The sequence below is a fragment of the Misgurnus anguillicaudatus genome, chromosome 17 (assembly GCF_027580225.2).
Source record: "Misgurnus anguillicaudatus chromosome 17, ASM2758022v2, whole genome shotgun sequence".
NCBI lineage: Eukaryota > Metazoa > Chordata > Actinopteri > Cypriniformes > Cobitidae > Misgurnus > Misgurnus anguillicaudatus.
This window is the reverse complement of record NC_073353.2, coordinates 7,607,997-7,635,287: the sequence shown is the minus strand read 5'-3', so window position 1 is coordinate 7,635,287 and position 27,291 is coordinate 7,607,997. Positions and strand designations below refer to the sequence as shown.

Here is a 27,291-nt window from a genome sequence, read left to right as displayed (position 1 = left end):
GTACTAGCAAACTTAGCATGTTGGGTAGGTGACACACTTTTTGAGTTTAGGTCCATTAGTGTTGGTTACCTCAGGGGTGTGTAGGCCCACCATTGTTATTTACATTGTACATGAATGAGTACTGGAGTCACCATCCTGGAAAATTGATATTATTGTTCTTTGCATGAGGGTAAAGATACTGCAGAAATAGCTAATGTTGTTACGTTAGGGTCTCATTCACTAAGCATGCATACACACAAATTTGTTCGTAAAATGTGCGTTCGGACATTTTAACTTACAAATTATGATTCAACCAAAACCTTCTTACTATAATTTATTTTAAATGTATGCAAAAACGTAAGAACAACTTATACCACACGTGCGCAATAATCATGAACAAGGAAATAGAACCCTATATTATATCTATTTTATTTATACCACGGGTCTTTTAAATGCTGTATTGGCTGAGAAATGTTCTGTGGGTATGCATTAATTTCTGATAACCGCACATCTAACTTGTCAAATGTCTTTAAAAAAAGGCACCAGAGCAATGTTTGTATAGAAATAATTGATTCCGGTCTTTTGAATTATTTGAAAATAATGCACACCCGCGGTGTAACAGCACTTCACTTCGCATCGTGCCACCTGGGTGTGCATTATTTTCTCATAATTCAATGGCCCATCGTCAATTACTCCTTACATATTTTTCCCTTGTTCATGATTATTAATGTGTGGTCTAAGTTGTTCTTACGTTTTTGCGTACACGTTTAGTGAATGAGACCCAATGTCTTGTAATAAACTTCAGGAAAACAGAGGAAATGTTTGATCCTAAGATGGTGGTTAATCTATTATGATTGAAAATGATATATAAATAATAACAAATAAACAAATAAATAGTGCGTGTCATTTTCTACGAAGGATGAGAACGATTGGAGTTGCCCAGAAGGTCATGTCAATGTTTTATCGGGCTTGAATTATTGAACCTGTTCTGCTGTATGGTATAGCAGTTTGGTTTAGTAATCCGAGAGTTATGCTGGCCGGGTACAAACCAAAAGATTTTTTACATCTTATAAGATTTTCAAAATGTGATTGAAAGATAAAAAAAGAGATAAAAAATTCTAGATTTAACCGTTTTGCACCTATAGTGTGTGGTGTGCCATGACGTGTCAAAGACAGCATACCACACACAAATAGATTTTTAACCAGAGTCTCGAATGTGAACAAAGGAAATCTCGCGAGACTTCAGAATAAGCATGGCGGACGATATGCACGAAGAAATTTCAGTGATAGTGTTTGGAATGATTTTTACTGAAAATTCAAGGAAAAAAAAGAAAAGTGTTTGGGTGAAGTCATGGAGACAGTGGGAACATGGTCTGTACAAGTTCATTTTGCATCAACTTCACTTTGTGCTGCACCATGACTGCTTCCGTCTTTCATCATCTCGCTTTCTGATTGGATATTGCTTCATTTCACGTGATAATCTCAAGAGCGTGTGCGCTTAGTACTCAGGGTTCCACCCACACATCAGGATAATAAAGTATATATTATTATTATTATACAGATTATGCCATCAATGTCATTGAAAGATAATGTGCGTGTGAGTAGACGGGGGCCCCTGTTGCTTTTGAAACACTCTTTTGTTATGCTTTTTGGGTGGCGTTTGCCCTCTGGAGTTTGAGACCCTCTGCCATAAAAATCTGTCAATTTTTTTCTACCACAACAGCAAGGTTTTATATCAGCAATATTTCAGTTTCTCCTAAATACCTGCACACTTTAAAGAAATTGTGAAATGCAAATTACCAAATGTTTATTTGATGCAAGTGCAAAAAATAAAGTAGCTTCATAGGAACAATCGAGGAAACAAAGAAAACGAGGACTACACACAGGGTCCATGTAGAGCAAAAAAAGCATCAAGTTTTTGCGAGCCTAACATGAACATGGTAAGTTAACAGCAGGTATTGCGATTAAGTACTTTTTGTACAAAAGCTAAATAAAACTGTATTGCTGAACTCCACTGGGTCTTAGTGTCGCAACTTTATTGGTACATGAACAATGAAACAAGGTTGTAAATAAAACCACTACATATACAAATCCACTCACTCTTAAACAATAGTTTAGAAATGACAAATTCTGTTTTTATCTCAATATGCCAAACATGAATGTAAAAAAGCTTACAATTGTCCACACTCTGTAATAGTGATCTTTTTACTGGGTTTGCCTTCCTTTGTGCCAAGTTCTCCCATCCGTTTAACCACATCCATGCCATCTTTGACAAAGCCAAACGCGACATGCTTAAAGTCTAAGTGCTCTGCTTTTTTCAGGGTAATAAAGAACTGAGAGCTGTTGGTATCTCTTCCACGATTGGCCATAGACAGCAGACCTGGACCTGTATGCCTCACGTCAAAGTTTTCATCTTCAAACTTATTTCCGTAGATTGATTTTCCTCCTGTTCCATCCTGGTTGGTGATGTCACCGCCCTGAAAGACAGCAGAAGACGTAGATGAAACACTTTTGTACCCATCAACCCTCTGCGGACACCTTAGCAATACAATGGCTAATAAATCTTTTAAGTTATTCACCAAACTGATATACAAATACACTTTGTTCAACCTCCACATCATCAAGTCAGCTGTGCACAAGATATTTGTTGTGATGAGGATGATAAAATTTTGCATTATACAGGGAACCTTTCTAGTTTTGTTATTTTGTATTTATTAGTCAGTGGCTAACATTAGACATAATTTAGTCACGCAGAGTGAAGATTGATTTAGTGGCATTGTAGAGGGTTGTATGTATTGAAAGTCACAGTATATCTTTACCTGACACATGAAGTCAGGAACGATCCGGTGGAAAACTGAGTCACGGTAACCGAAGCCCTTTTCCCCAGTGCACAGAGCTCGGAAGTTCTCTGCCGTTTTAGGAACAATGTGAGAGAAAAGCTCCATCGTGATCCGTCCGACCGGCTCGTCGTCTACAGCGATGCTGAAGAAAACCACAGGGTTGTCGTCTCTCGAAAGTCCCGCGGCTACGGACATCTGAGAGGAGTCCGCCTGCGACATGCGACTCTGGCAGTCCGTAAACGTCCGTCTGAAGGTCTCGGCCAGTTCTGGAGTCTTGAACTTGGCTGCGAGCTGCTCAACTTTAGCATCTCCCTCTGTTTGTGAGGATTACAAAAACACACACATGACACGATCAGCTGGCAAACAAGACCAACGAGCAGATGAAACATATTTTCTTGCATCTTTTATACCTGTGAAGTCTGTGGCCGTCCACACCAGCGCATTGGCCGAGGTGTTCATGGGCTTCAGCTCGATGTTCGTGGTAATGGTGTGGTTGGCACACACTTTAAAGACCTGATCTCGTCTCATAAGTACACGGTAGCACTTTTTTACTGGATGGAAGAGGATTTTGAGGTCTCCCACTCCACGCTCCTTCCACTGGCTCAGATCGCGATCCCAGCGGAAAAGTTTGGTCCTTCCTTTAAACAGGATCTCCTCATCCTCTTCACCAGACTTCACCTCCACCTAGAGGAGTCAAAAGAAACATTGTTTCAGCTCTCTCACAGCTCACAGCTTTAATGCAGTGCTTCAAATCCACATGCTATTACAATGTTTTTGTGAAAGAATCACAGTTTGACATACAGGTAAAGACAGGGTTAAAACATTTTCCTATGGGATTACCCAAGCAACCCGTGGAAGTAGTCATGTGTTATTTAATAATGGAAGATTCACTGTTATTTCATATCATTATTCATTCTTTGAGCAATAAAATGATTCAGGATTGTTATCAACGTGTTTTTGGGCAACTCCTTTATATACAATTAAAGCACTTTAAAAGCGATTGTAATAACTTTTATCATTTGTGAGCTAATGCTGCGTTCAGACCAGCCGTGGTAGAGGAATCAAGCGCGAGTGATTTCAATGTGAAGTCAATGTAAAGACGCGTTGGCGCGTGTCTGGAGGTCTCGCGGGCGAATGAGGTGTTTAGCGTGGTGCGGTAGACGCGATTCCACCTAATTTGCGCGTCTAGTTCGTGCAAATGGCGCAATTTGAGCGTTGCCACGGCAAACGCATGAGTTGAAAAATTTTAACTTTGGCAGAAAAACGCGCCATGTTAACCAATGTAGTGACGTGATTACAGGAAGCGAGAGGAGTCACAGAAGCCCCTCCCATGACGCGAATTTCCACGTGAATGTCTCAATGACTAGAATTTCACACGCGAATAAAGCGAGTAAATTCAAAATGTTCAAGCGGCAAACTAGACGTGGTAGACGCAAATTTGATGCCTCAAACGCCGCTGGTGTGAACCGAGGGGCAACCTTCCGATCTCTCTAATGAAGCCAACACGGAAGTGACTTAAACTGCAATTCATCGACTGGCCCCTTGAGGCTGGCTCCAAAAGGGAGTCAATTCCCATAGACTCCCATGTTAAAAATGGCCAACTTTACAGTAGAAAATAATATGTTTACAGCCTGGTACAAAAAGTGTTTTTGGCCTATATAGCTAATTTTGCCCTTCATGACAACTGTGAGGGGGGTGAATTTGTTTGTAACTCATCCGTTTAGATTATATTAAGCCTTAAACTTCTGCATAATTAAGGGCGTGGCCGCTTGAGTGTCTGTTGAACAGCCACTACTGTCACTAGACTCGCGTTAGGCGGGCGTGGTTTCACCTCAGCTTCACCCATGTCCCGCCTCTTTATCCATTTTCGGTTTTCCGCGAGTAATTCGCGGGGACGCGCGGCCAAGATGGCGATGGCAGGCAACGCCTACTTTAAGCTTCAAAAGCGATCTTCACAAGCCAATGGGTGACGTCACGGACACTAAGTCATATTTTTTTACGGTCTATGATGTGAACCCATGGTAAGACCTACAATCTTAATCATTTTTAACAAGCATGCTTATTAGTCTGGAATTTGATGATGGAATTTTCATTTTTGAGTGAACTATCCCTTTAATACCTCCTGTTTCATAGCTTAAAAACCCTCCTTATCCATAATGAAAACATTTATGTAACTATTCTCATTGACGTTCAGTCAGACTTGGCATACCGCTATCCCTGCAACGTCTTGTTTCATGTGTTCCTCTTGAGAAGAACAATCACAATAACCATATGGCAACTTTCATGTATGTTCAGTGCGTCGGTCTTATCATGTGATAGCTCTGTAAATTGCGTACACACATTGATTAATGTTTTTAAAACCTTGATGGGGCTAAAGCTATTTCATGCATTCTAACTTATTCTGACTCTTTCCCCGCTATTGACGAGAAAACGTCTCAATGCCAATGACAAGTTTTTCCGGCAATCCATATTTCCGCTATTATTCACCAGGTGGCACGCTTACCCAACTTATAGGTCAAACTTCGTGTATGTTTTGATCATTGTTCTGAATCTGATCTCTATTAAAAGTCCTTCACGAAAATGCAATTATCTATATAAAATTTTTTATTTTTGCAGAAACCTACCCTTATTTGAAAAGTGATAAAAACAGAACAAATGAAGATATAATGAAACATTTTTAAAGCAGATTGTCTGTTCTTTAATTTGATATATTGTATGTTTATATATTTAAAGGGCCCATGGCATATACAACCCCAAAACAGAAAAAGTTGGGACACTGTAGAAATTGTGAGTAAAAAAAGGAATGGAATAATTTACAAATCTCATAAACTTATATTTTATTCACAGTAGAATATAGATACCATATCAAATGTTGAAAGTAAGATATTTTGAAATGTCATGCCAAATATTGGCTCATTTTGGATTTCATGAGAGCTACACATTCCAAAAAAAGTTGGGACAGGTAGCAATAAGAGGCCAGAAAAGTTAAATTTACACACAAGGAACAGTTGAAAGACCAATTTGCAACTTATTAGGTCAATTGGCAACATGATTTGGTATAAAAAGAGCCTGTTAGAGTGTCAGTGTCTCTCAGAGGTCAAGATGGGCAGAGAATCACCAATTCCCCCAATACTGCAGCGAAAAGTAGTTTTCTGAGTTTCTCAGAGAAAAATTGCAAAGAGTTTGAAGTTATCATCATCTACAGTGCATAATATCATCCAAAGATTCAGAGAATCTGGAACAATCTCTGTGCGTAAGGGTCAAGGCTGGAAAACCATACCGGATGCCCGTGATCTTCGGGCCCTAAGACAGCACTGCATCACATACAGGAATGCTACTGTAATGGAAATCATAACATGGGCTCTGGAATACTTCCAGAAAACATTGTTGGTGAACACAATCCACCGTGCCATTCCCCGTTGCCAGCTAAAACTCTATAGGTCAAAAAAAGAAGCCATATCTAAACATGATCCAGAAGCACAGGCGTTTTCCCTGGGCAAGGCTCATTTAAAAATTTAAAAACTGTTCTGTGGTCCAACGAATCAAAATTTGAAGTTCTTTTTAGAAAAGTGGGACGACATTTCATCCGGACTAAAGAGGACAATGACAACCCAAGTTATTATTAGCGTTCAGTTCAGAAACCTGCATCACTGATGGCTTGGGGTTGCATGAGTGCGTGTGGCATGGGCAGCTTACACATCTGGAAAGGCACCATCAATGCTGAAAGGTTTATCCAAGTTCTAGATACATATGATCCCATTCAGACATCGTCTCTTTCAGGGAAGACCTTGCATTTTTCAACATGACAATGCCAGACCACATACTGCATCAATTACAACATCAAGACTGTGTAGAAGAAGGATCTGAGTACTGAAATGGTCAGCCTGCAGTCCAGATCTGTCACTCACAGAAAACATTCAGCGGATCATAAAGAGGAAGATGTGACAAAGAAGACCTAAGACTGTTGAGCAACTAGAAGCCTGTAATAGACAAGAATAGGACAACATTCCTATTCCTAAACATTGGTCCTCCTCCAGCTGTTCCTTATATGTACATTTACATTTTCTGGCCTCTTATTGCTACCTGTCCCAACTTTTTTTGGAATGTGTAGCTCTCATGAAATCCAAAATGAGCCAATATTTGGCATGACATTTCAAAATATCTTACTTTCAACATTTGATATGTTATCTATATTCTACTGTGAATAAAATATAAGTTTATGAGATTTGTAAATTATTCCATTCCTTTTTTATGCACAATTTCTACTGTGTCCCAACTTTTTCTGTTTTGGGGTTGTAGATGTTAGCATTGCCACTTTGTAGGTGTGAGCAAAAATGTGTCGTTTTGGGTGTGTCCTTTAAAATGCAAATGAGCGGATGAAGTGCAAACACAGATCACAATGATGGTGGTTTTTTGTAATCGAAAACTCAATTGTGCTGTCAAGTCCTTCTTTTCTCTCATTTCTCTCTGCACTAAATGGCAGTGGTGTGGTTGGATAGTGCACATTAAGGAGGCGGTATTATTATAATAAGAGCTCCTTATGACATCATAAAGAGGGACAAATTTCAATTACCTATTTTTTGCTCACACCTACAAAGTAGCAATGCTAACCTCTGTATGCCATGGGCCCTTTAAAAATGAACATTTTCTGGAAGGCATTAATCTTTAAATCATAAAAAAATGCTGGCGCTGGCTGACAACTTTTTTTGAAAATGCTGGCGGGGAAAGAGTTAAGAGTTGATTCCTCATGCTAAACAGAGACAAAAAAGCCTGAAAATGTAAGCTTGTTCAGCTTCCCAATATACCCAGCATTATGGAAACAATAGATATAGTTTGATTATCCGGGGTAGCAGCGGTGTTTTGCATCCATGATTGTTTAAAGCTGGATTTGGTTGAAATGGGGCGGTCCCAACCGGGTCATAAGTCACAGGCGGTAAGTAAAACTACATAAAATGTCTGTGTTTGTGTGTGTTGCTTGCTTGTGATTCACTCTGTAAATTAGGAAGAGTTGATCTGTCTTTTATAATCTGAAAAAACTAAAGACTGTTTGGAGATATGAAGGATATAAAACTACTCTGTAGGTACTCAATATTAACATAAGATAGCAGAAACAGCTTGTTATGGGGGCATTAAGGTTGAAAAGGAAAGTCTTGAGCATTGCATGTGCCATGCGACCATTTTAGGATCATCCATGTAATCCTAAACATCTCTACATGCTTGAACAACAAAACACTGTGAATACCTCTGGCAAAGAAACAATCGGCTCAAAGTGGATCTCATCACTTTTAGGCTCTTCTTCATCGCTGTGCTCTTCATTGTGTGCTGTATCTCGCTCTGGAGCTCCCCCAAATACTGCAGCTCCCGCATTCGCCCAGGAAAATTGTTCATCTACAGAAGCAAGTTCTTACATTACTGTACTGGACTGAGATGACACAAATGTAATCTAAAGACAGTTTCCTAATATAGTAATGCAGCACACTATAAAGGTGACAAGCATATTTTCTTTTGTTTACTGGCTGCATGCTGAACAAACATTCATATCAGCTGTTCTCAGTTCAATGCTCCTCTGCTGTATGAAACGATGGTTTATAAGCACTTCTCACCTTTTTTACCAAAAGTAAAATCGCCTGAACCTTTTGCCAAGTCTGCAAATGAAAATCCGCCGACAGATGCAAAGCTGAAGGGAGCCGCTGTTGAATTACAGAAGAGAAACACAAATTCATCAGACCGAGTGCTGATCCACTAAACACGATTACGTGTTAAGGTTGAAGCTGAACTCTACAGGACAGTCAATTTCCAGGAGCACGAGCTGGCAGCCCTGGTTTAAATGTCGATAAGAAAGATATTTGTGGGTGAAAGTGCGGTGATCACTTGATCCCGTGCCGGAGTCTTGCTCGGTGCTCCTTTTGCTGGAGAGGTCGATGGGGCAGCTGGCATCAGAGGTCGATGTGATTGTCTGCTCTGGTTCACTGCGATCGGTTCTGACATCATCAATGCGAAGAACCGCAGCATCATGGGAAGGGTTTTGCTTGACCTGTAAAGAAATGCAGACATGCATCCATTAACATGCTTTACTGAGGCATGAAACGACGGTACAGAGCGAATCAGATGACGTGCTTCATTATACCTGAAGCTGCTGCAGTTTCTGGATCTCAGTGATAAAGTCTTCATGTTTGTCGGCCTCCGGTTCTGAGTCGCTGCCGACTCCACACAGGAAGGCCGGTGGCAGCAGGAGCTGTCGAGCTCTCTCCTCCTCCTCTGGAGTCGCTTTTTTCTCCCACACAAGGGTGCAGTCAGAGTCTATAACCATAAAAAACACAATCAATCCATTCTTTATGAAGTCTATTACCAACGTGACGATGTACAGTCAGCTAAACATTGCACAAAAAAGCGGTGTAATTCACAAAGTAATAATGCCTCGGTGAAGATGTTCTCCCATGGTTAATATCCCTGTGACTAGAGCTCTTTAAAGGACCTAAGTCAAAACATAATTAAGAACTTATAGCAGGCACGCTAAAAGTTTGAGGTTTTGACTTTAAAATGTAATCTTGGATTAGAAGGAACAGCACTTTTGGTTCAAAACTAAAGTTTTACCGGATCCCGGCAGACATTTCTTCACAGAAATCAAGAAGACAATTGTGGTTGAATGCAATATGGCGTACAGACTAGACGGAGACGATCATAAATAATGCTTGTGTTTGCAGTGCACACTTCATATCAGGTAAAATAATCTATACATATGTACTGGTGTGTTGGTTTTATCTAGTACAAATCAGCAAGTTTCTGTTTTATAGGTGAAAAGTCACGAACCTTCAGGGCACTAGCTAGCTTAAATGTTAAACAAACATACAGCAATAGATGTGTGTGACATCCTTTAAATGGTCTCTTAAAATAATCCACATTGCTAATCATAGTTAGTCTAGGAAATAACCAAAAACTGGTTAAAATTGCGAGAGTTCATTTACAAAAATAGCTGTTATGGTCCCACTGAATCAGTGACTGTACATATTCGGACTGTTCCGAACCGTCTTCTGCATCCATGTTTAATAAATCAATCCGAAAACGTGCTAGCTTACGCTGGTCAACATTGTGTCCACGCCTCTTTTTGCCCCAGCTAAGCCCCGCACACCCGGAGACGTTGTAATGTTTACAAACTTTAAAGGGGTCTATACCTTGGGTCACAAATTAATAAAATAGGGGACTTCTTTCTTTGTTTCATACTATATAGTAATAATACCAATTATTTGATTGGGGTTTTGCTATTTAAATGTGATGTACACTCACCTAAAGGATTATTAGGAACACCGGATGAATTTCTCATTAATGCAATGGTGTAATAGTGAGGGGGATGTTTTCATGGCACACTTACGGCCCCTTAGTGCCAACTGAGCATCGTTTAAATGCCACTGCCTACCTGAGCATTGTTTCTGACCACGTTCATCTCTTTATGACTACCATGTACACATCCTCTGATGGCTACTTCCAGCAGGATAATGCACCATGTCACAAAGCTCAAATCATTTCAAATTGGTTTCTTGAACATGACAATGAGTTCACTGTACTAAAATGGCCCCCACAGTCACCAGATCTCAACCCAATAGAGCATCTTTGGGATGTGTTGGATAGGAGCTTCGTGCCCTGGATGTGCATCCCAGAAATCTTGATCAACCGCATGCTATCCTATCAATATGGGCCAACATTTCTAAAGAATGCTTTCAGGACCTTGTTGAATCAATGCCATGTAGAATTAAGGCAGTTCTGAAGGCGAAAGGGGGTCAAACACAGTATTAGTATGGTGTTCCTAATAATCCTTTAGATGAGTGTATATAGTGTGTCTGTGAACAACAACAGCCTTAGATAAACGCAGAGTGATCTCATCCTCAACACCAAAATAAATATTATATTATGGTTATGAAACCATTTTTGTATAAAAAAAAGGTTTCGTTTAATTTGTGTGTATGACAGGAAATATGATAATTGGGTGGCTATCATTTTTATTATACGCGTGTTATGACTGCACCAATACCACTTTTGCATTACCCATCCGATTTCAATACCAGAATTTTGGTATCGCTGATACCGACAGCAGTGCCTCATGTCAGAACATGACATCCAGGGGGTGGAGCTGGATCTCTTTCCACTGCATTTTGATTGGTCGGCAGTTATACCACAAGACTCGTCATATACGTGTTGTTGTATTACCATTACCGCATTGAGTCATAACTAAACTTCTTGTATGGAAAAACAAACTTTACTCCAATACGACTACAATGGAAGTAGTGCCTGCAGGGTTAAACGTAAGGTTTTTGTTATAATGTTTTGGAGTAAAAGCAAAAAACACTCATTGGGGTATTATACGAGTCATCTTTACAGGCGCAGTTTAATAGCTACGAATGAACACAGTATAAAATTTAAATCCGAATCCTCGACTATAAGAAGTCAGCCCTAGTCCGGTCTAAATATTTTCACGCGCATACGGTGTTGTACACGGATTCAAATTTTGGGCTCCTCCTGATGACGAGTATGACGTCATGCGGACGTCCCTAGTATACCTTCGGCTTCAGTGTGAGTTATGTGATTCACCTTGATCAGAAGTTCCTTCGGCTCCAGCAGGATACAGTTTTCCTCTCAGACTCCTCACGGCGCTTTCAAAAGTTTCATCTAAAAATCAGAGAACGCAGCTGAAGGCAAATGTCATAAAAAAACTTGACAAACAGCTGGAATGTACAGATGACTGCTTATGCCTGTTGTGCTATCTAAGTTATACAGCAGCGGTCAAAAGTGTAGAGTCACTTGACTGAAATCTTCATTTCATATTAAAGAAGTGGTGAATCAAAAATTCAATTTTAACTTGATAATTTGTTATATAAGAGGTCATTATACTTAAATAAACATCCTGCAATTTTCAAAACTGAAAACATCCGTGCTACTGAAATATAAATAATGTGCTGAAATATGTCATCAGAGTAGAATTGAAACCTCCCCAAACCCAAATACAATGACCACTTTTGTAGCCCCACCAACAGCTTCGCCTGACACACGTGTGGGCCAGGGGCAAAGCAAACCATGCAGTGTCTCAACAATCAGTAAACATGTCTTTAAAGATTGCCAAATGTAACCAAAATGACTTTTAAATATTTTTTTTTTAAAGACTTTAATTTTGACGCGGTGATCTGTTAAGAGTAACCATGGAAATTGAGTTTTCGGTTGTGGAAGAACCGTCTGAGAAGAACACAGACGCTGGATAACCTTAAATCGAATTCTTGAAACATAACATTAGAATTGCGTGGTTAAAGTTTGTTTTTGAAGAAAAACAACTTTATTAAAGTTACTGCGTTTCACTATTGCTTTGTAAGATATGTCCTGTTGTAACATCTGTGTCTAAACACATATGTTTGACTGTTTTAATTTACTAAAAACATTAAACGATTAATAAAGGTACAACACTTCAATACAACTGTAATATATAATGGTAGAAATATACAAAGTTATTGGTATTAAGGATTTATCAGCCGCAGTTTAGATTCTGATGGGCTCTTACTGTGTTGTATACGGTAATTTAGTCACGTTGAGTTTAAAGTTTTGTTTTTTACTTTACTATACGTATTGTCTTTTATGTGTATCATCTTTAGCACCCAGAATCTTTTGTGGCTCAAACAAATGTGTTCGGCTGCTATTTTTACACATTAATGTTTTTAAAACATTTCCCCACATGTAATGACACTTTCCAATCATAGCAGTGGGCAATTTGGTATCACCTAACTTGCATGTTTTTGGCCTGTGGGGGGAAACCGGAGTACCTGGAGTAACCCCATGCTGACACAGGGAGAACATGCAAAACCTGACCTTGCCGTGGGTTGCACCGGGGACCTTCTTGCTAATAAATGTTTTGTCTTGGACTGAATAATGCTAAACAGCCAGCAAAAAATTTGTATGTGCAGACCCAATAAACTGTAGATAAAAGGTTCTTACCATCATCACCATCTTCATCGCTGACATATCCTGGCTGATTTTTGTAACAGAAAAAGGTTGTAGGAAGCATGAGTCTGGCAGCCAGTTCAGCCTGTTCTTTTGTGGGCTTTAGCTCAAATACGATCTGGACATCATCAAAGACATCCTGAGGGGTCTGAGGAGAAACTACAGGACAAACAAACAGCAGTTTTATTTCAGTCATCACAAAATCAGCTCTGCATTAGAGATTCACACAGACACCAAATCCATTAGTTCAACACACATGCAAACACTCTCATGCCCTCTGTTAGACACACACAGAGTTCACAAACCTCATTGCTGCCCCTCCGTCTCATGAATTTGTTAAATCTGAATATGCAGAAGAGTGAATTGTGCTACAGAGGACCAGAGTTCTTTTATCTAACACTTACACATACGTTTTAAAAAGCTCACTGTACCATGATCTAAAATAAATGCAGTTAATGTCAAATTAATCAATTTTTGTTTATAGTCAAAATACATTATATTGACTGTAAACAAAAATGCCTTAATCTGACATCAACACAGTCTGCACACCTCAGCAGTCACCTATAAGACACCTGCAGCACTGTTGCTATGCACTCTGAACCATAACAACCAAGATAACAAGATCTACTCTTCCGATGACACGTTGGCATCCCGTTTTAAAATAGGAAGTCACTTTATAGTACATTCCAGTCACAAACAACAGAAGGTTAGCTAGTTTCACTCATGCAAACATTTTGAGCGCTCTGGGCTAATGTTCAGGTTATCACGTCAGGTCCTGGGTCATGCCAGTCACTGTGACCTGAAATACCTTGAGCATCAAACTGGGTGGCTGATGTGCAGGTCCAAAATGCCATTGGATTATGTTTGAAAAGCCTAAAATCCAAACCTAAAAGATAATTGTTTATGTTAAAGATACCAATGAGATTACTAACTTACCACAACAGGTGGGAAAAGCATGTTTTGTTTAGAGTCGTTTAAATAAACATTACTGTATGTTAAAATATTAATGACGCCGGAAGGTTTAAGGACACTTGTGGGATCAGACAGTTTACAAATGTAAGAAAACTGTCAGATATTACAACACTCCTAATGTCTCTAGAGATATACTATGGCAGATTTTGAAAGATAAGTCTCCAGTGTCCACAAAATGTGTCGGTGTTGTCTCAAAAACACCTTTTCTATGAGTGTACGTGCATCGGTCAGAAGTGTTGTGTCTTTAACGTCCGAATACATTGCTTTTTAAGACTGTACTCACACCAGGAGCACAGTCGCCTCCATAATTCTTAAATGAAATAAGTTTGGCATAACCAGGACTCTCCCGAAAGGTCCTCAGCCGGCAAAACTGTGCAATCGGGGGAGAAAGGCTTTAAGGTCAGGGTATACTTCACTTATACAAGTAAACAAGGGTCAGTGTACAGTGCGCATGATGCAAATGTCATCATCAGAATAGTACGAGTGCTCTAGGTGCGAAACAGGTCATGCATGCACGTACAGGAGTTTGGGCATGTAGGCCAGAAGACTTATTTGTTGCAATGCGTCAAAGCTCATGTGTGTACCCCTACTAGTCAAATGAAGTATACTTTGCAAGGCTGTGCGTTTGACTGTGCGGGTACAAAGAAACAAAGCATACTTGGGTCTTTAATAAAAGAGGCAACCAAGAAACGGATGGCCACTCTGATTGAGCCCCAGAGATCCTGTGTGAAGAAACCATCACTGCAGCCCTCCACTGATCTGGGCTTTATGGCACAGGGCATGATTTAAGCCTCTGCTCAGTGCAAAACACACAAAAGCATGCCCGAATGACTCTCAGGCTTTTTTACAAACTTCTAACGCGCTTTCATTTGTTTTTCACTGAGGAGAGGAGAAGCCCAGATCAGTTAATCTGTTCTTTAACTTTAAATAAACAGATTATTTTATTGGTTTGTTCAATTCAGATTCAAGATTGACACAAATTTTTTTGGACATCACCTATTTTTACCATTATATGGTGGCTGAGTGCACGCATTGCAGACGCACGTAAAAATAAAAATTGGCATAATGATTTTTTTCATAACTAGAACCTAAATAAGATTCACTGAGGCTTTACTCATACACTTTATGGGCAAGAAAACAAGGCTCACCTCTTGCTGGTACGTTGAATGGAGTTACAACAGATGGTTGATCGGTTACAGCCTGTTCAATGGGCTTTAGTCTTGAGGCACTTGTTACTTGCTCATCTTCTGAGTGATGTACAACTGGAGACTTTTCGTTAGATGATGAAGGGCTCCCAAAGATCTTCTGAACAGAATCTGATCCAAAGACAAACTTTGGCGGAGAGACCACAGCCTTAATGCTTTGAGTACTGTGCTCTGCACCAGGTGACCTGTCCAGGTGTTTCAGACTGCTTTCTTCAGACAGTACAGTACGTTCTTTAGTGGTTTCCTCCAGTACAGCGACTGCAGTCATACCACAGAGCGTCTCTTTGGTGGTGGGAGGTACTTTAGAAGAAAATGGCGCAAGAAGGCTTTGTTTCTCTTGGGCATCCTTTGCTTCTTCCAAGATTTCCTTGAAAGCAGTGGCAGTCTCCTGCAGTTTGAAGCGCACTGCTAACTGTTCAACCTTACCCTCGCCTTCAGCAAAATCAAATGCACTCCAGATCCATGCTTTATCGCATCCTTTCATTGGTTCAAGTTTCAAATCTGAACTTATCCAGTGGTTTGCACATAGTTTGAGAACCTGGTCCCGTCTCATGACGAGTCTTACGCGCTTGGTTTCGTAATGTTGTAGTATTTTAAGGTCTCCTATACCTCTTTCCTTCCATTGACCAAGTTCTTTATCATAGCGATATAACTTTGCTCTGTGGCTAAAAACCACTTCCTCATTCTCCTCCCCTGTTGAGACATTGATAAGATCCGGCAATGGCACGACAGGCTCGAAGTACTGCCCGTCTCGCTCTTCCTCCTGAGAAGCCTCTTGTTCATCATCTGTGCCAACAGACCCCAGGCTCTGGTTCAGCTTAGATGGAGACTTGGAGGGACTAAGAACAGGCTGGAAACTGAAACTAAAGCCTCCGGACGATTCACCAAAACGGAATAAATTTTTTGGAACCGGATTGGGTCGCAGAGAAGTAGAACACAGAGAGGTGTTCACACTTTCATCATGGGTTTCCTCCCTCAAATCATAGTTATCCCACTCCAAAGTGGGTCCAGTGCTTTCGGAGTCGGGTTTCGCCACAATTTCAGAGGCCTCGCTACTAGTAGCATTTCTTTCATCATCCTTGCCCTGGTAAGTCAAGAAGGTTTTGAGGTCTTTAAGACCAGTTTTCATCTCTTCAGCTTTCTGTATAAGATGGGCTGTTCTGCCCGAGGTCACAAGCTTATGAGGGGTCTGCAGAGGAATATCCAAAAGGAGCTGTTGACACTCCTCAAACTTCTCCTTGAATTCTTCTGCAAGCTCTGGGGTTTTGAATTTTGCAGCAAGTTGTTCTAATTTGGCATCGCCATCTGAGAAGTCACTTGCTAGCCACATCCAGGCCCGATCTGACCCAGAGAGGGGCTTCAAGTTCATTGTGGTTGTGATCCAGTGGTTAGCACATACCTTCAAAACTTGCTCTCTCCTCATAAGAACTCGAAGTCTTCCATTTTGATTATTTTTTAGCAATTTAAGGTTGCCAACCCCTCTTTCTTTCCACTGACTAGTTTCTGTATCAAATCTAAAGAGCTTGACACGTTGTGAATACAGGACTTTCTCATCTTCCTCGCCGGTAACAATTTCAACCTTGTCGGGCATCTGAACAACTGGATCAAACTGAATATCATCGTTCTCCTCTGTTTTGTACATTTCCTCATCATCTTGATCAGCTGAGGTGTCGGCTCTTTGCTTGGTAAAGAGCTGCTCTCCAGCCCCTGAGAAGCCTTTGAAATCGGGGTCCTTCAGGCCAAATTGAAAACTACCCTGTGAGGACTTTGCCAAGTCTGCAAAACTGAAAGAGTTAGTGCCTGTGATTAAAGGATTGTCACCATAACTGCCACTGTCTGCAGACTGATCTGCAACTGGGGCCCCCTCTTTCTCTTTGTGCTGTTCGGCAATATTTCTGAGGAGTTCAGATGCGGATTCATTTTGTGACCGTCCATCAGACAGTTTTGCCTCCGATTCCCCAGTGCCAAACTTGAAACCGCCGGCAGGCGCTGGCAGTGAAAATGAAAAGGCCGAGCTGCTCGACAACTTTTCCACCTGAGTTGTAGAAGTGTCAAACTTGAAGCTATCTGATGAGGTTTTATCCTTACTGAAACCAAACTGATCTGAAATTGGGGCTCTCTCTTTCTCTTTGTGCTGTTCGGCAATATTTCTAAGATGTTCAGATGCAGATTCATTTTGTGACGGTCCATCTGACAGTTTTGCCTCCGATTCCCCAGTGCCAAACTTGAAACCGCCGGCAGATGTTGGGAATGAAAATGAAAAGGCCGAACTGCTTGACAACTTTTCCACCTGAGTGGCAGAAGGCTCAAACTTGAAGCTTTCTAATGCCGTTTTATCCTTACTCAAACCAAACTGATCTGAAACTGGGGCCCTCTCTATCTCTTTGTGTTGTTCTGCAATATTTTTGAGATGTTTAGATGCAGCTATATTTTGTGGCAGTCCATCTGACAGTTTTGCCTCCGATTCCCCAGTGCCAAACTTGAAACCGCCGGCAGATGTTGGGAATGAAAATGAAAAGGCCGAACTGCTTGACAACTTTTCCACCTGAGTGGCAGAAGGCTCAAACTTAGAGCCAAATCCAAAACCACCAGAGAATGATTGAGTAGAGACTTTATCAGAAGGAGCAACAGGGGCAGAGTCTTTTACAACCTCCTGAGGTTTATCCTTTAGCATGGAGGGACCTGCACTGCTGCAGGCAACACATGATGCAGATGTGGGTGCATTTCTTACACAACAAACGCTGCAGTCCCATTCGCCCTCTTTTTTGGAAAACCGGGTTTTAATATCCATGTCTTTTTGAGGTTTATCCTTTGGAATAGAGGGACCTGCACTGTTGCAAGCAACACATGTTGCAGATGTGGGTGCATTTCTTACACAACATACGCTGCAGTCCCATTCACCCTCTTTTTTGGAAAACCGGGTTTTAATATCCATGTCTTTTTGAGGTTTATCCTTTGGAATAGAGGGACTTGCACTGTTGCAGGCAACACATGATGCAGATGTGGGTGCATTTCTTACACAACATACGCTGCAGTCCCATTCACCATCTTTTTTGGAAAACCGGGTTTTAATATCCATGTCTTTGTTTGGCACCTGTGGTACAAGTTGATGGCTTTGCTTTTGTGAGGACTTTAATAAAAATCTCTGAGCCTCTTCAAATTTTAATTTAAACATTGTTGCCTCATCTGCAGTTTTGAAGCGTATGGCCAACTGCTCAGTCTTTGGCGATTCATCTGCATAGTCAATGGCATACCACACCCAGGATTTGTCGGATCCAGCATTTGGTTTTAAGACCATATCTGTTGTGATATAGTGATTAGCACAGATTTTGAGAACTTGCTCCCTCCTCATCAACAGACGAACCTTCCCAGATGTTTTGTGTTTCAGAATTTTTATGCAGCCAAGGCCCCTCTCTTTCCATTCTTTGGTATCGGAGTCAAATCGAAAGAGTTTTGCTCTATTACAGAACATCTCCTCTTCCTCCTCCTCACCAGTTTTCACAGCAACCTTATCAGGTAGAGGCACAATTGGTTCAAAATGAGGTCCGTCCTCATCCTCTTCCACATGGCTACTCTCGTTATCACTTTCTACATTTTCTTTTTCTTCCCTTGTCTCTGCGTTTCCAAATATTGGCTTATTTACGCTTGCCAACTTAAACATGTCATCAGTTTGGCCGAAAATAATAGGTTTGGTTGGAGTAGAATCAGTAAATGAAAATCCTGTGGCATTTTTACTCCCAAAAGTAAAAACATCACTCTGGCTTGGTGGCTGGTCTTGGGTCTGAAGTTTTGGTTCAGACAGTCCTTCAGTTCTGGGGGGGATATCTGATGTCAGAAGTCCCAGCAGACTTTCACTGTTTTTCATTTGGGTAGATGAAAATGTAAAATCACCATCATTAGACTTGAAGTTAGAGTTGAACTTGAATGCAGTGGTTGCTGAGGTCGATGGGGCAGCAGCTACACCACCAAAGTTTGGAATTCTTGTAGGGTCACCTGAGAACTGCTGCCCAAAGCTCATCTTGGGGTCTAGTGGTTTTGTTTCAGCACTTCTTGCTGGCTGGGCAGTTGAAACAACAGATGGCTTGGTGAAATATCCAGGCTCAGGCAACGATGGATTGGCTGTAGGCTGAGGAACATTGTGGCCATAATATTCTTCACTGTATGGTGAGAGTAAGGACGTAGCTGGGGACTCAAATCGAATAGGAGCACCAAACACCTGCTCTTGAGGATATATGCATGCAGGTGTCGACTGAAGAGGTGGTGTGTGTGTTGATTGTTGGTAGGTATACACATGTTGCTGTGGAGGAATCCGATTTATCCCATATACAGGACCCTGCAAAGGCAACCGTACAATACTATGAGATGCAATTCCTGTTTGAACCCACAGTGTAATTTCATTAAATGAAAATTAGCCCATTACCTTTGTTGGTGTAACATTTGTAGCAGGACGGAGAAGGTACTGCGAGTTATATGCCGGAGTCTGACTGTAGTATACAGAGGGACCTGTAGTGGCAACTGCCACATATAGGCAACAGAAGGACATGTTTTTAAACATCTATTAAACTTAGAAAAATTTATAAAGTGCCGACTTTCAAGACAGCAGAGGGATAGGAAAGTTAAAACACACCTGTAAGGGGAACACCATGGAACGTCTGTGCTCCTGTAAAAGCTTCCTGAAGTCCCTCTGCAGCATAACTATCTCCATACATCCTATACGGGGTCCCTGAAGCATCAGGCGAATTTTGACGCAAGTCATGAACTTCATTCTGCAGAGAAATAGAAAAATACTTGTTAAAAATATAAAATGCAACTTCATTTACACAGTCTCCTGCACATCCACATTCTTTTTATCACAGGCATCTGTCACTTTTAAAAAAGTTCGGTAACACACGGATTCAAAAGTTTATTTCTTCCTAAACTGTGTGTTTACTTGTATAAAATGTATATGGTAATACAAATTGCAATCAGCCAAAAACATGGTTGGTATGTTTTTACTGTAGGAAAACCATGGTTTCCATAAATGTCTTTACATATTGACCGTGAACATATGCTGCAAACGTTTAATGCGTTAGAACAAAAACAATAGATTCTTGTTAAAGGAGCATTTCACCCGTAGAAACATTAATCTTTATTGAAAGTGTGACATATCTGTAGTTGAAATGTAACATACATTTAGAATTTGGTGCCTATTTGACCGAGAAAATGGGTGTTTGTAGTCTCACTCCCTCAACAAAGATATTGTACTTCCTTCTTTCAATGATGCAAAATGATGATTTTTACATCATTGAAAGAAGGAAGTGCAACACTGAAGTCTGTATTTCTCCTGTCTCAGCGACAACTGAGGAAATGATGCACGACCATTCAAAAACACGACTGGGGTTCTAACTATTCAAAGCTTAATGCAAATGGGTGAAGTGTCCCTTTAAGGCCTTCACATTGGGCTTTCACATACTGACTTACTACCGATATTAACTCCTGTCAGTATTGCATTGGGAGCTGATCTTCCACATACCCAAGGAGCGTCAAATATCCTGCTGACATCAGAGGTATTCAGGCCAATCACAACGTACTGGTTAGCTGGTCAATCGGAGGACACTGGGCTTTTCAGAACGATGAGCGTTGTACAAGATCAACAAGTTTTAGGAAGGCAGGTCATAGAAGACCAACTATAATGTACGGTATGTGGAAAATAATGTGTTTTTTTAACCATAAACCACACAAACACATGTATTACACCAAATACACAAAATAAAACATTGCAAAAAGGGGCTCTTTAAATATTGCACCCAAGTGCAACACTGGACTTCCTTGTGTTCACAGCAACACACCCACCACGTGTTAAGTCGATAGGATAAACGGTTCTCAACATAATAAAAACAGACAGACAGACAGACACCAATTCTTGCCTCTATTAGTGAGAATAAGGTTCAGCCCCCTCCCTCCAAATATTTGGTGTTGATTACTACCAAAGATTTGAAGTTCAAAGAAAGGTATTCGGACCAGCCCTATTATGTTGTAGGCCTACTAATGAATTTGTGTTGGTAAACAACTCACCTTCAAGGCTTCGACCTGCTGACACAACATCTGTAAGACTGACTTCTGATCTTCAACCCAGTGAGGTGGAGTTTTGGGTGAAAACTTTTAGGAAAGAGACAATAACCATAAGTGATGCTAAGAAATTTTAGAAATTGTTTCTGTGCCAACATCAAAATGCTCTGACGTACCACTGGTCTTTTGGTTAGGGACGGTGTGGAGAACTTCACATGTGCTTCTGGGAGCTGACTGGGGCTAGATGTCAGTGGATGATCATATTTATCTTCATCCGTCTCTTCATCATCCCCGAGCTCCTGGTTGACTTCATTCAACAAATCCATCACCTCCTCCATAGACACGGGTAACTTAGAAACAAAATTAATGAAACAACAAAATGGCAAAAGCATGTAAGTTTTGAATTTGTGGGTTCAATGTCTAGCGTTATGTTAAAATAATCCATGACAGCTACATGCACACAGAGATGTCAGAACCTTTTGTAAATCAAGACATATCAAGTAAATATTTTTAAAAGCATGTAAATTCTAATGGCATCTTTAAATAAATCCTCAGAGTCAGTCTGAAAATACCTTCTCTATGTCCTCTGCATTGGCCTGACAGATCTTCCTCAAGTATTTCCTGAACTGCCGCAGAAAGTTAATGCACCTATCCTGAGTTTCCTCCACACCGTTTCCAGACTCATCTGAGAGCCTCTGATATATCTGAGAAATAAAGAGCAATGCAAAGCTTATGCTAAAGATACCAAGTTAGCAAATTCTTACACCTGCTGAGGATTATATGCCATTTCAATCAATGTTACATCTAAAGGTATATATCTATTATCAAACCACTGCTACCTTAGCCAGATGCCAGTTAGATAAGATGCTGTTAAGCTTCTCAAGCTGTAAGATGGCCTGATCCGTGTTGTCCTCGATGTCAAGTAGTGTGGCAAAACTGATGACTGCCTCTTCCTCATATAAACCGACATCAGAGACCTAGAAGTAAAATATAAAGTCATCATTTAACCACATCAGCTGTCATTATCATCACCCAATACAATTTCTAAAATGTACAATCAGTTAAAGACAGGAAACAAATTTATTTTGTTATGCAGCTTGAAAGTCTCTTTACATCCTGACAGCAATTACTAAGCGAGTGGTCTAAATATATCTTCAAAGGTGCATTGTGTAACTTTTAGTAGGATCTCTTAACAGAAATGCAATATAATATACATAACTATATTATCAGTGGTGTATAAAGATAATGAACTGTATTGTTTTTATTATGTCGAATGAGACGTTTTTATCTACATAAACCGCAAGTCCGCTTACATGGAAGTCGTTGCCATGTTTCTACAGTAGCGTTAAACGGACAAACTGCTCTACAGAGCGTGTTTTATCACTATGTTGCTTCAGACGACAACATATTTGTCTTGTGGCAGCTACCATATGCTTTTTTAAATTAAGGGGTGAGCTGTTGGTTGCAATTCGCAATCTCACCACTAGATGCGGATAAAATTTTCACACCACCTTTAATGATGCATCTTCTGTGGAAGATATTCTGATTCCCGATAACAATTGATCTTAGCACTTAATAGCATCTTCTACGAGTGATTTCATGAACGTCCGCCATTCTTTCACGTGCGTTTCCCAAAAATGCACTTAAACACAATCACACACAGAAATGACAAGGTGAAACGACACCTTGTAAAATGACTCGTAATTGTAGCGCACACTTGGTTTAGTCAGTGCACATAATTTTTTGGTAGTAATAATAATAATAATAATAATAATAATAATAATAATAATAATAATAATAATAATAATAATAATGTTTGTCAGAGCCGCTGGTCTAGTGGGCATGCAGTGTTTTGACATATATCACAGATGCGCTCAATATCCTTTGCTGATCCCGATCCCCTATCTCTAATTGTACTTTCCATACAATACTATCTGTCAATAAAAAGCGAAAATGCCCCAAAAAATAACTTACAATTATGATTTAATGCCTAATGTTCTAGTAATTTGCACAATGCCATTATTTACCTTTATTTTTACAGGCAAGTCATTAAGAACAGGTTCTTATTAACAATGGCGGCCTGAAGCTAAATATAAATACAAAAATAAAAGAAAAGAAAACCGTTTAAGCTTATTTAGTGCAAATTTTCGGAGCCTAAATGCAATTTATAAATGAAACGCTTTAGGGTCTTAAAGGCGCATGTGTGGGGCGGGTCTATCATAAGGTCCAGATTCTATTAGGGTAGAGGCGTGTTTGTTTAGGTGATTTTAAATATCAACATTGGCTTTCAGAGATCATGCACCTTTCCTTTAATGAAGAAAAAAAGCCTTGTCTGGACTGTGCAAAACTAATGCAATACAAAAGACTCCTCATATTAAGACAGATCATTATCACGTTTATATAATAAATGACTAATTTTTTTAATGAAAATTTAGAATTTCATCTGTGCCTTAAAAGGATTATCAAAGTGTTTTAAATGTTGTCAAGCAATGCAGTTTGAGTTGTATTTTTGTTGATCATTTTAATTAAAGGAATAGTCTATCCTTTTTCCATATTAAACTATGTTATTACCTTAACTAAGAAGAGTTGATACATACCTCTATCATCTTAGTGCGTGATAGCACTTTGATAGCATTTAGCTTAGCCCCATTCATTCAATGGTACCAAACAGAAATAAAGTTAGAAGTGACAAACACATCAACGTTTTTCCTATTTAAGACGAGTAGTTATACGATCAAGTATGGTGGCACAAAATAAAACGTATCGCTTTTCTAAGAGGATTTAAAGGGTAACTATATTGTATGGTGGAATAGCACAGTTACCCTTTTAAATCCGCTATCGCCGCACGCCACAGCGCTTACGTGCACGCACTAAGATTATATAGTTATGTATCAACTCTACTTAGTTAAGGTAATAACATAGTTTAATATGGAAAAAGGATAGACTATTCCTTTAATTTTAAAATGACATGTTAATGCAGACGACAGCCTTCATTTCTCTAAACTCAGTTTCCATTTTATGACTTTTTGTATTCAACTAAATAATGCAGTGAATGCAGTAAAATTTTTAACTTTTCGAATAACGATCAAATCATTTATTGTAACCAAATAATACATTTTCTTTACTCTTATCTTGTTTTCATTATAAATTTGTTTAACCTTTATTATGCATGCTTGAGAAAAGTAAAACAAGAGGGCCATGCAGAATGTCCATCATTAAATGTATTGTCTTGTGTAATCACTCAATCGTTTGTGCTAATTTCCACCCATCAAATATTAAAATCTGCTCCTGTCATAAGAAACAAGTCTTGTGTGTTAAATTTAGTCTTAAAATGTTTCAGCTGTAAAACACAACAAAATAGAAGTGCAATTTTTTGCCATGCAAACTCAAACAAATTAAATTTTGTTTTGCTGTGCGTGCCTATACTGTTTCATCGGACACACGTGCGGTGACGCAATATGGGTCTGGTCCGAACTTTACTTCCGGTTTCAGTTTTTTAATGATCTGACCAGTTGCTAAACCGAACTCTTTAACAAATACCTCGTCAAAAAAAAAAAAAAATTGGTTTCCTATGTAACCTATGTGTTGTTTATTTTGCTTGTTATATCAATAAACTACATTTAAAGTACTTTGTTGTTATTTATTCTTAGCGGAGTTTACCGGAAGTTACGTGTGGACCATGAAAGCCGCTTGTTTATGTTGTTACTGTTGAAACCGTCTATATTTGAAATAAATTTGCATGAATATTAAAAGCAAAACACTTTACTAACATAAGATAATTCAAGGACTTATTTATAGCATGGACGGATAAAGAGCATGATGTAGCAGTTCACACATTAAGTTCACACAGGACCCTGTGACGGCTTTGTAGGGGCACTGAACTAGTATTACAAAATCCCCGGTTCGAGCCCCGCCTAGGGCAGGTGGCATTTCTGTGTGGAGTTTGCATGTTCTCCCTGTGTCAGCGAGGGTTTACTCCAGTTTCCCCCCAAAAACAAGCAAGTTAGGCAAATTGGAGATGCCAAATTGTCCCTCCCACAACCTGCGTATGGATCAACTTGTCTGAATGAAACTTGTGTATGGATTAACTGGTTCTCGCCATGAATATATGCTGGAATGGCGTGAAGAAATAAAGGACGAAGAAGAAGGAGTATTCAAAAACATCCCTTAAAATAAAAGAATAACCAAACTTGCATGCAGGTTTAATAGTCTCACTCACCTGTATGTCTTTACTTTGGAAGTGTGGGAACATGGGCTCCAGAGGCTCCAGGATGACCCGTCTCTTTTTGATTTTCTCAAGCAGCGGAAGCACAACTTTCCAGTAGTGCACACAACGGCCAGCATAGTCTTTCCGATCATAGTAAGAGTTCGTGCTTTCACCCTGTTCACACAAAACATTATATAGTGACCAGAAAACAAACAAAACAGATTCAAATGTAAAATGCAAGTTTCTTTACAGTAGCCAAATTCAAACATTATTAACTCTTTCACCGCCAGCGTTTTTTAAAAAAGTTGCCAGCCAGCGCCAGCGTTTTTCATGATTTTCACAAAAGTTTAATGCCTTCCAGAAAATGTTCTTCTTCAAATATATAAACATACAACATAACAAATGAAAGAACAGTCCCTCTGCTTTCAAACGAAAAAACCCGTTTCATCCTACCTTCAGTGGTTCTTTTGTAATCAGCTTTTGAATATGGGTAGGTTTCTGCAAAAACACCACATTTTGAGCAAAAAGCAGAGATAATTCCATTTTTGTGACGGACTTTTCATAGAGATCCCATTCAGAGCGATCTTTAAAACAGACACGGACATGCAGCTGCTTGCCATAGGGCAATACTTCCGGTTTTAAAAAGTTGCGGAAGGGCGGATAATAGCGGTATTGCGGAAAGACGGAAATACTCGTCATTGGCGGGGAAGCGTTTTCTCTTGATTGACGAGATATCTGAGTTAAACAACAACAACAACAACAACCCATTTTAACAGACAGATGGTCAGTGTGTAAATAAATACATACACATGCAGAATTTATATGAACCTTTTTTTAAGATAAAAATCAAACTATTTAAACCAGAAGCAATAGACCTTTTGCGTGTTTGCAAACAGAGATGACGTTTTTTGTGGGCGGAGCTCAACTGGTGGCAGAAAGTGAATGCTTCTCAATAGCTGTGTGAAGTGTTTTAGCATTAAACTGTGATTTTTAAAGATCCGGTGATCAGTAGAAGTCTGTTTCCCCTATATTTCTCTTAAGTGTAATGTTTCTTATAATGTTTTCACCATGTTACGTTTATTCTTTAAATAAATTAAAAGTTTAAATGGCTTGGCTACTGCATGTATGTAATGTATATGTATTGTTCTTTATTGATTAATCAATTATTTTTACAGTATGAATCGCTGAAGTACTTTAAAGAGTGATACTATCATTAGGGGTGTAACGATATTACGAACCGAACCAAACGATCGCGATACACCAACCACGATACGAATCGCGAACCTCCCGTGTCGTGTCGCGGTACTCTCATGCCTCCTGCTGGCCAATGTTGAGGTTAATGTCACTTATCTCTGACTAACTAATCTATTTATAAAAAAAATATTTGCATATATTTGATTAAATTGTCACTGTCACTGTGAGAAAAAATGATTAAATAATCTGTTTCATGATGTTAAACATGTAAAGTGATGCATGGTCTCTGTTAATCTGTTCTCTTCTTCACAAATAATTAAACACATTTTAACTTGAATGCTCGTTTTGTAAGTCCATTATTAAAAATGAACATGTAAACAAAAACAATTATTATCATTAAAGCATGAAATGACGAATAATAAGTGATGGCAGAATTTTTAAAAGTGAAAGTCTAACGCGACCTCTGGTGTGTGCGTCTGCGTGCGTGTGTGTGTGATGATTACCTTGATTAGTTCATTACTGATAATAAACCCACATTATTCAGATTTACAGACTCATAGTACGTTTATTTCATGCATTAGTTGACTTCAACAGGACCATTTTCAGCATTTTAGCTAAGCAGTAATGATATTCATCACCTGATAAACAGCTAATTACAGTCCTGCATTACTAAAGTTAAAGTTAGATTTTAAGTTTGCCAAAATTAATAAAGAAAACGTCAAGTTATTTTTGTTGTTGTTATTAAATTAAGTTAATCTATTGTTCCTTAGCATTGCTGGTTAAATGGCAGGAACCCTACACACACAGCAAATTAGGGCTGTGCCGTTTTCAGAATTGGTGATGACGTTTATGACGTGATTCAAATGTG

At 39.5% G+C, this 27,291-nt stretch overlaps 1 protein-coding gene across 2 annotated transcripts in view; it reads right to left on the bottom strand.

Annotated features, from left to right (window-relative positions):
• Window positions 1–1,769: 1,769 nt before the first annotated feature.
• Window positions 1,770–27,291, bottom strand: part of LOC129452570 (E3 SUMO-protein ligase RanBP2) — a 34,955-nt gene continuing 9,433 nt past the window's right edge. The window contains exons 12-29 of one of the 2 annotated variants that reach the window (XM_073854906.1): window positions 25,242–25,403; window positions 21,862–21,999; window positions 21,595–21,726; window positions 21,199–21,372; window positions 21,029–21,112; window positions 19,602–19,740; window positions 19,395–19,489; window positions 14,918–19,307; window positions 13,606–13,683; window positions 12,792–12,956; window positions 11,403–11,480; window positions 8,947–9,119; window positions 8,691–8,853; window positions 8,423–8,509; window positions 8,062–8,207; window positions 3,230–3,503; window positions 2,799–3,133; window positions 1,770–2,456 (exon numbers count right to left, since the gene is read on the bottom strand). In XM_073854906.1, coding sequence (XP_073711007.1) covers window positions 2,151–2,456; window positions 2,799–3,133; window positions 3,230–3,503; window positions 8,062–8,207; window positions 8,423–8,509; window positions 8,691–8,853; window positions 8,947–9,119; window positions 11,403–11,480; window positions 12,792–12,956; window positions 13,606–13,683; window positions 14,918–19,307; window positions 19,395–19,489; window positions 19,602–19,740; window positions 21,029–21,112; window positions 21,199–21,372; window positions 21,595–21,726; window positions 21,862–21,999; window positions 25,242–25,403 — 7,119 coding nt within the window. In that variant the 3' untranslated portion in view covers window positions 1,770–2,150. The remainder of the gene's footprint in view (window positions 2,457–2,798; window positions 3,134–3,229; window positions 3,504–8,061; window positions 8,208–8,422; window positions 8,510–8,690; window positions 8,854–8,946; window positions 9,120–11,402; window positions 11,481–12,791; window positions 12,957–13,605; window positions 13,684–14,917; window positions 19,308–19,394; window positions 19,490–19,601; window positions 19,741–21,028; window positions 21,113–21,198; window positions 21,373–21,594; window positions 21,727–21,861; window positions 22,000–25,241; window positions 25,404–27,291) is intronic. The other variant, XM_073854907.1, reaches the window with a different exon arrangement.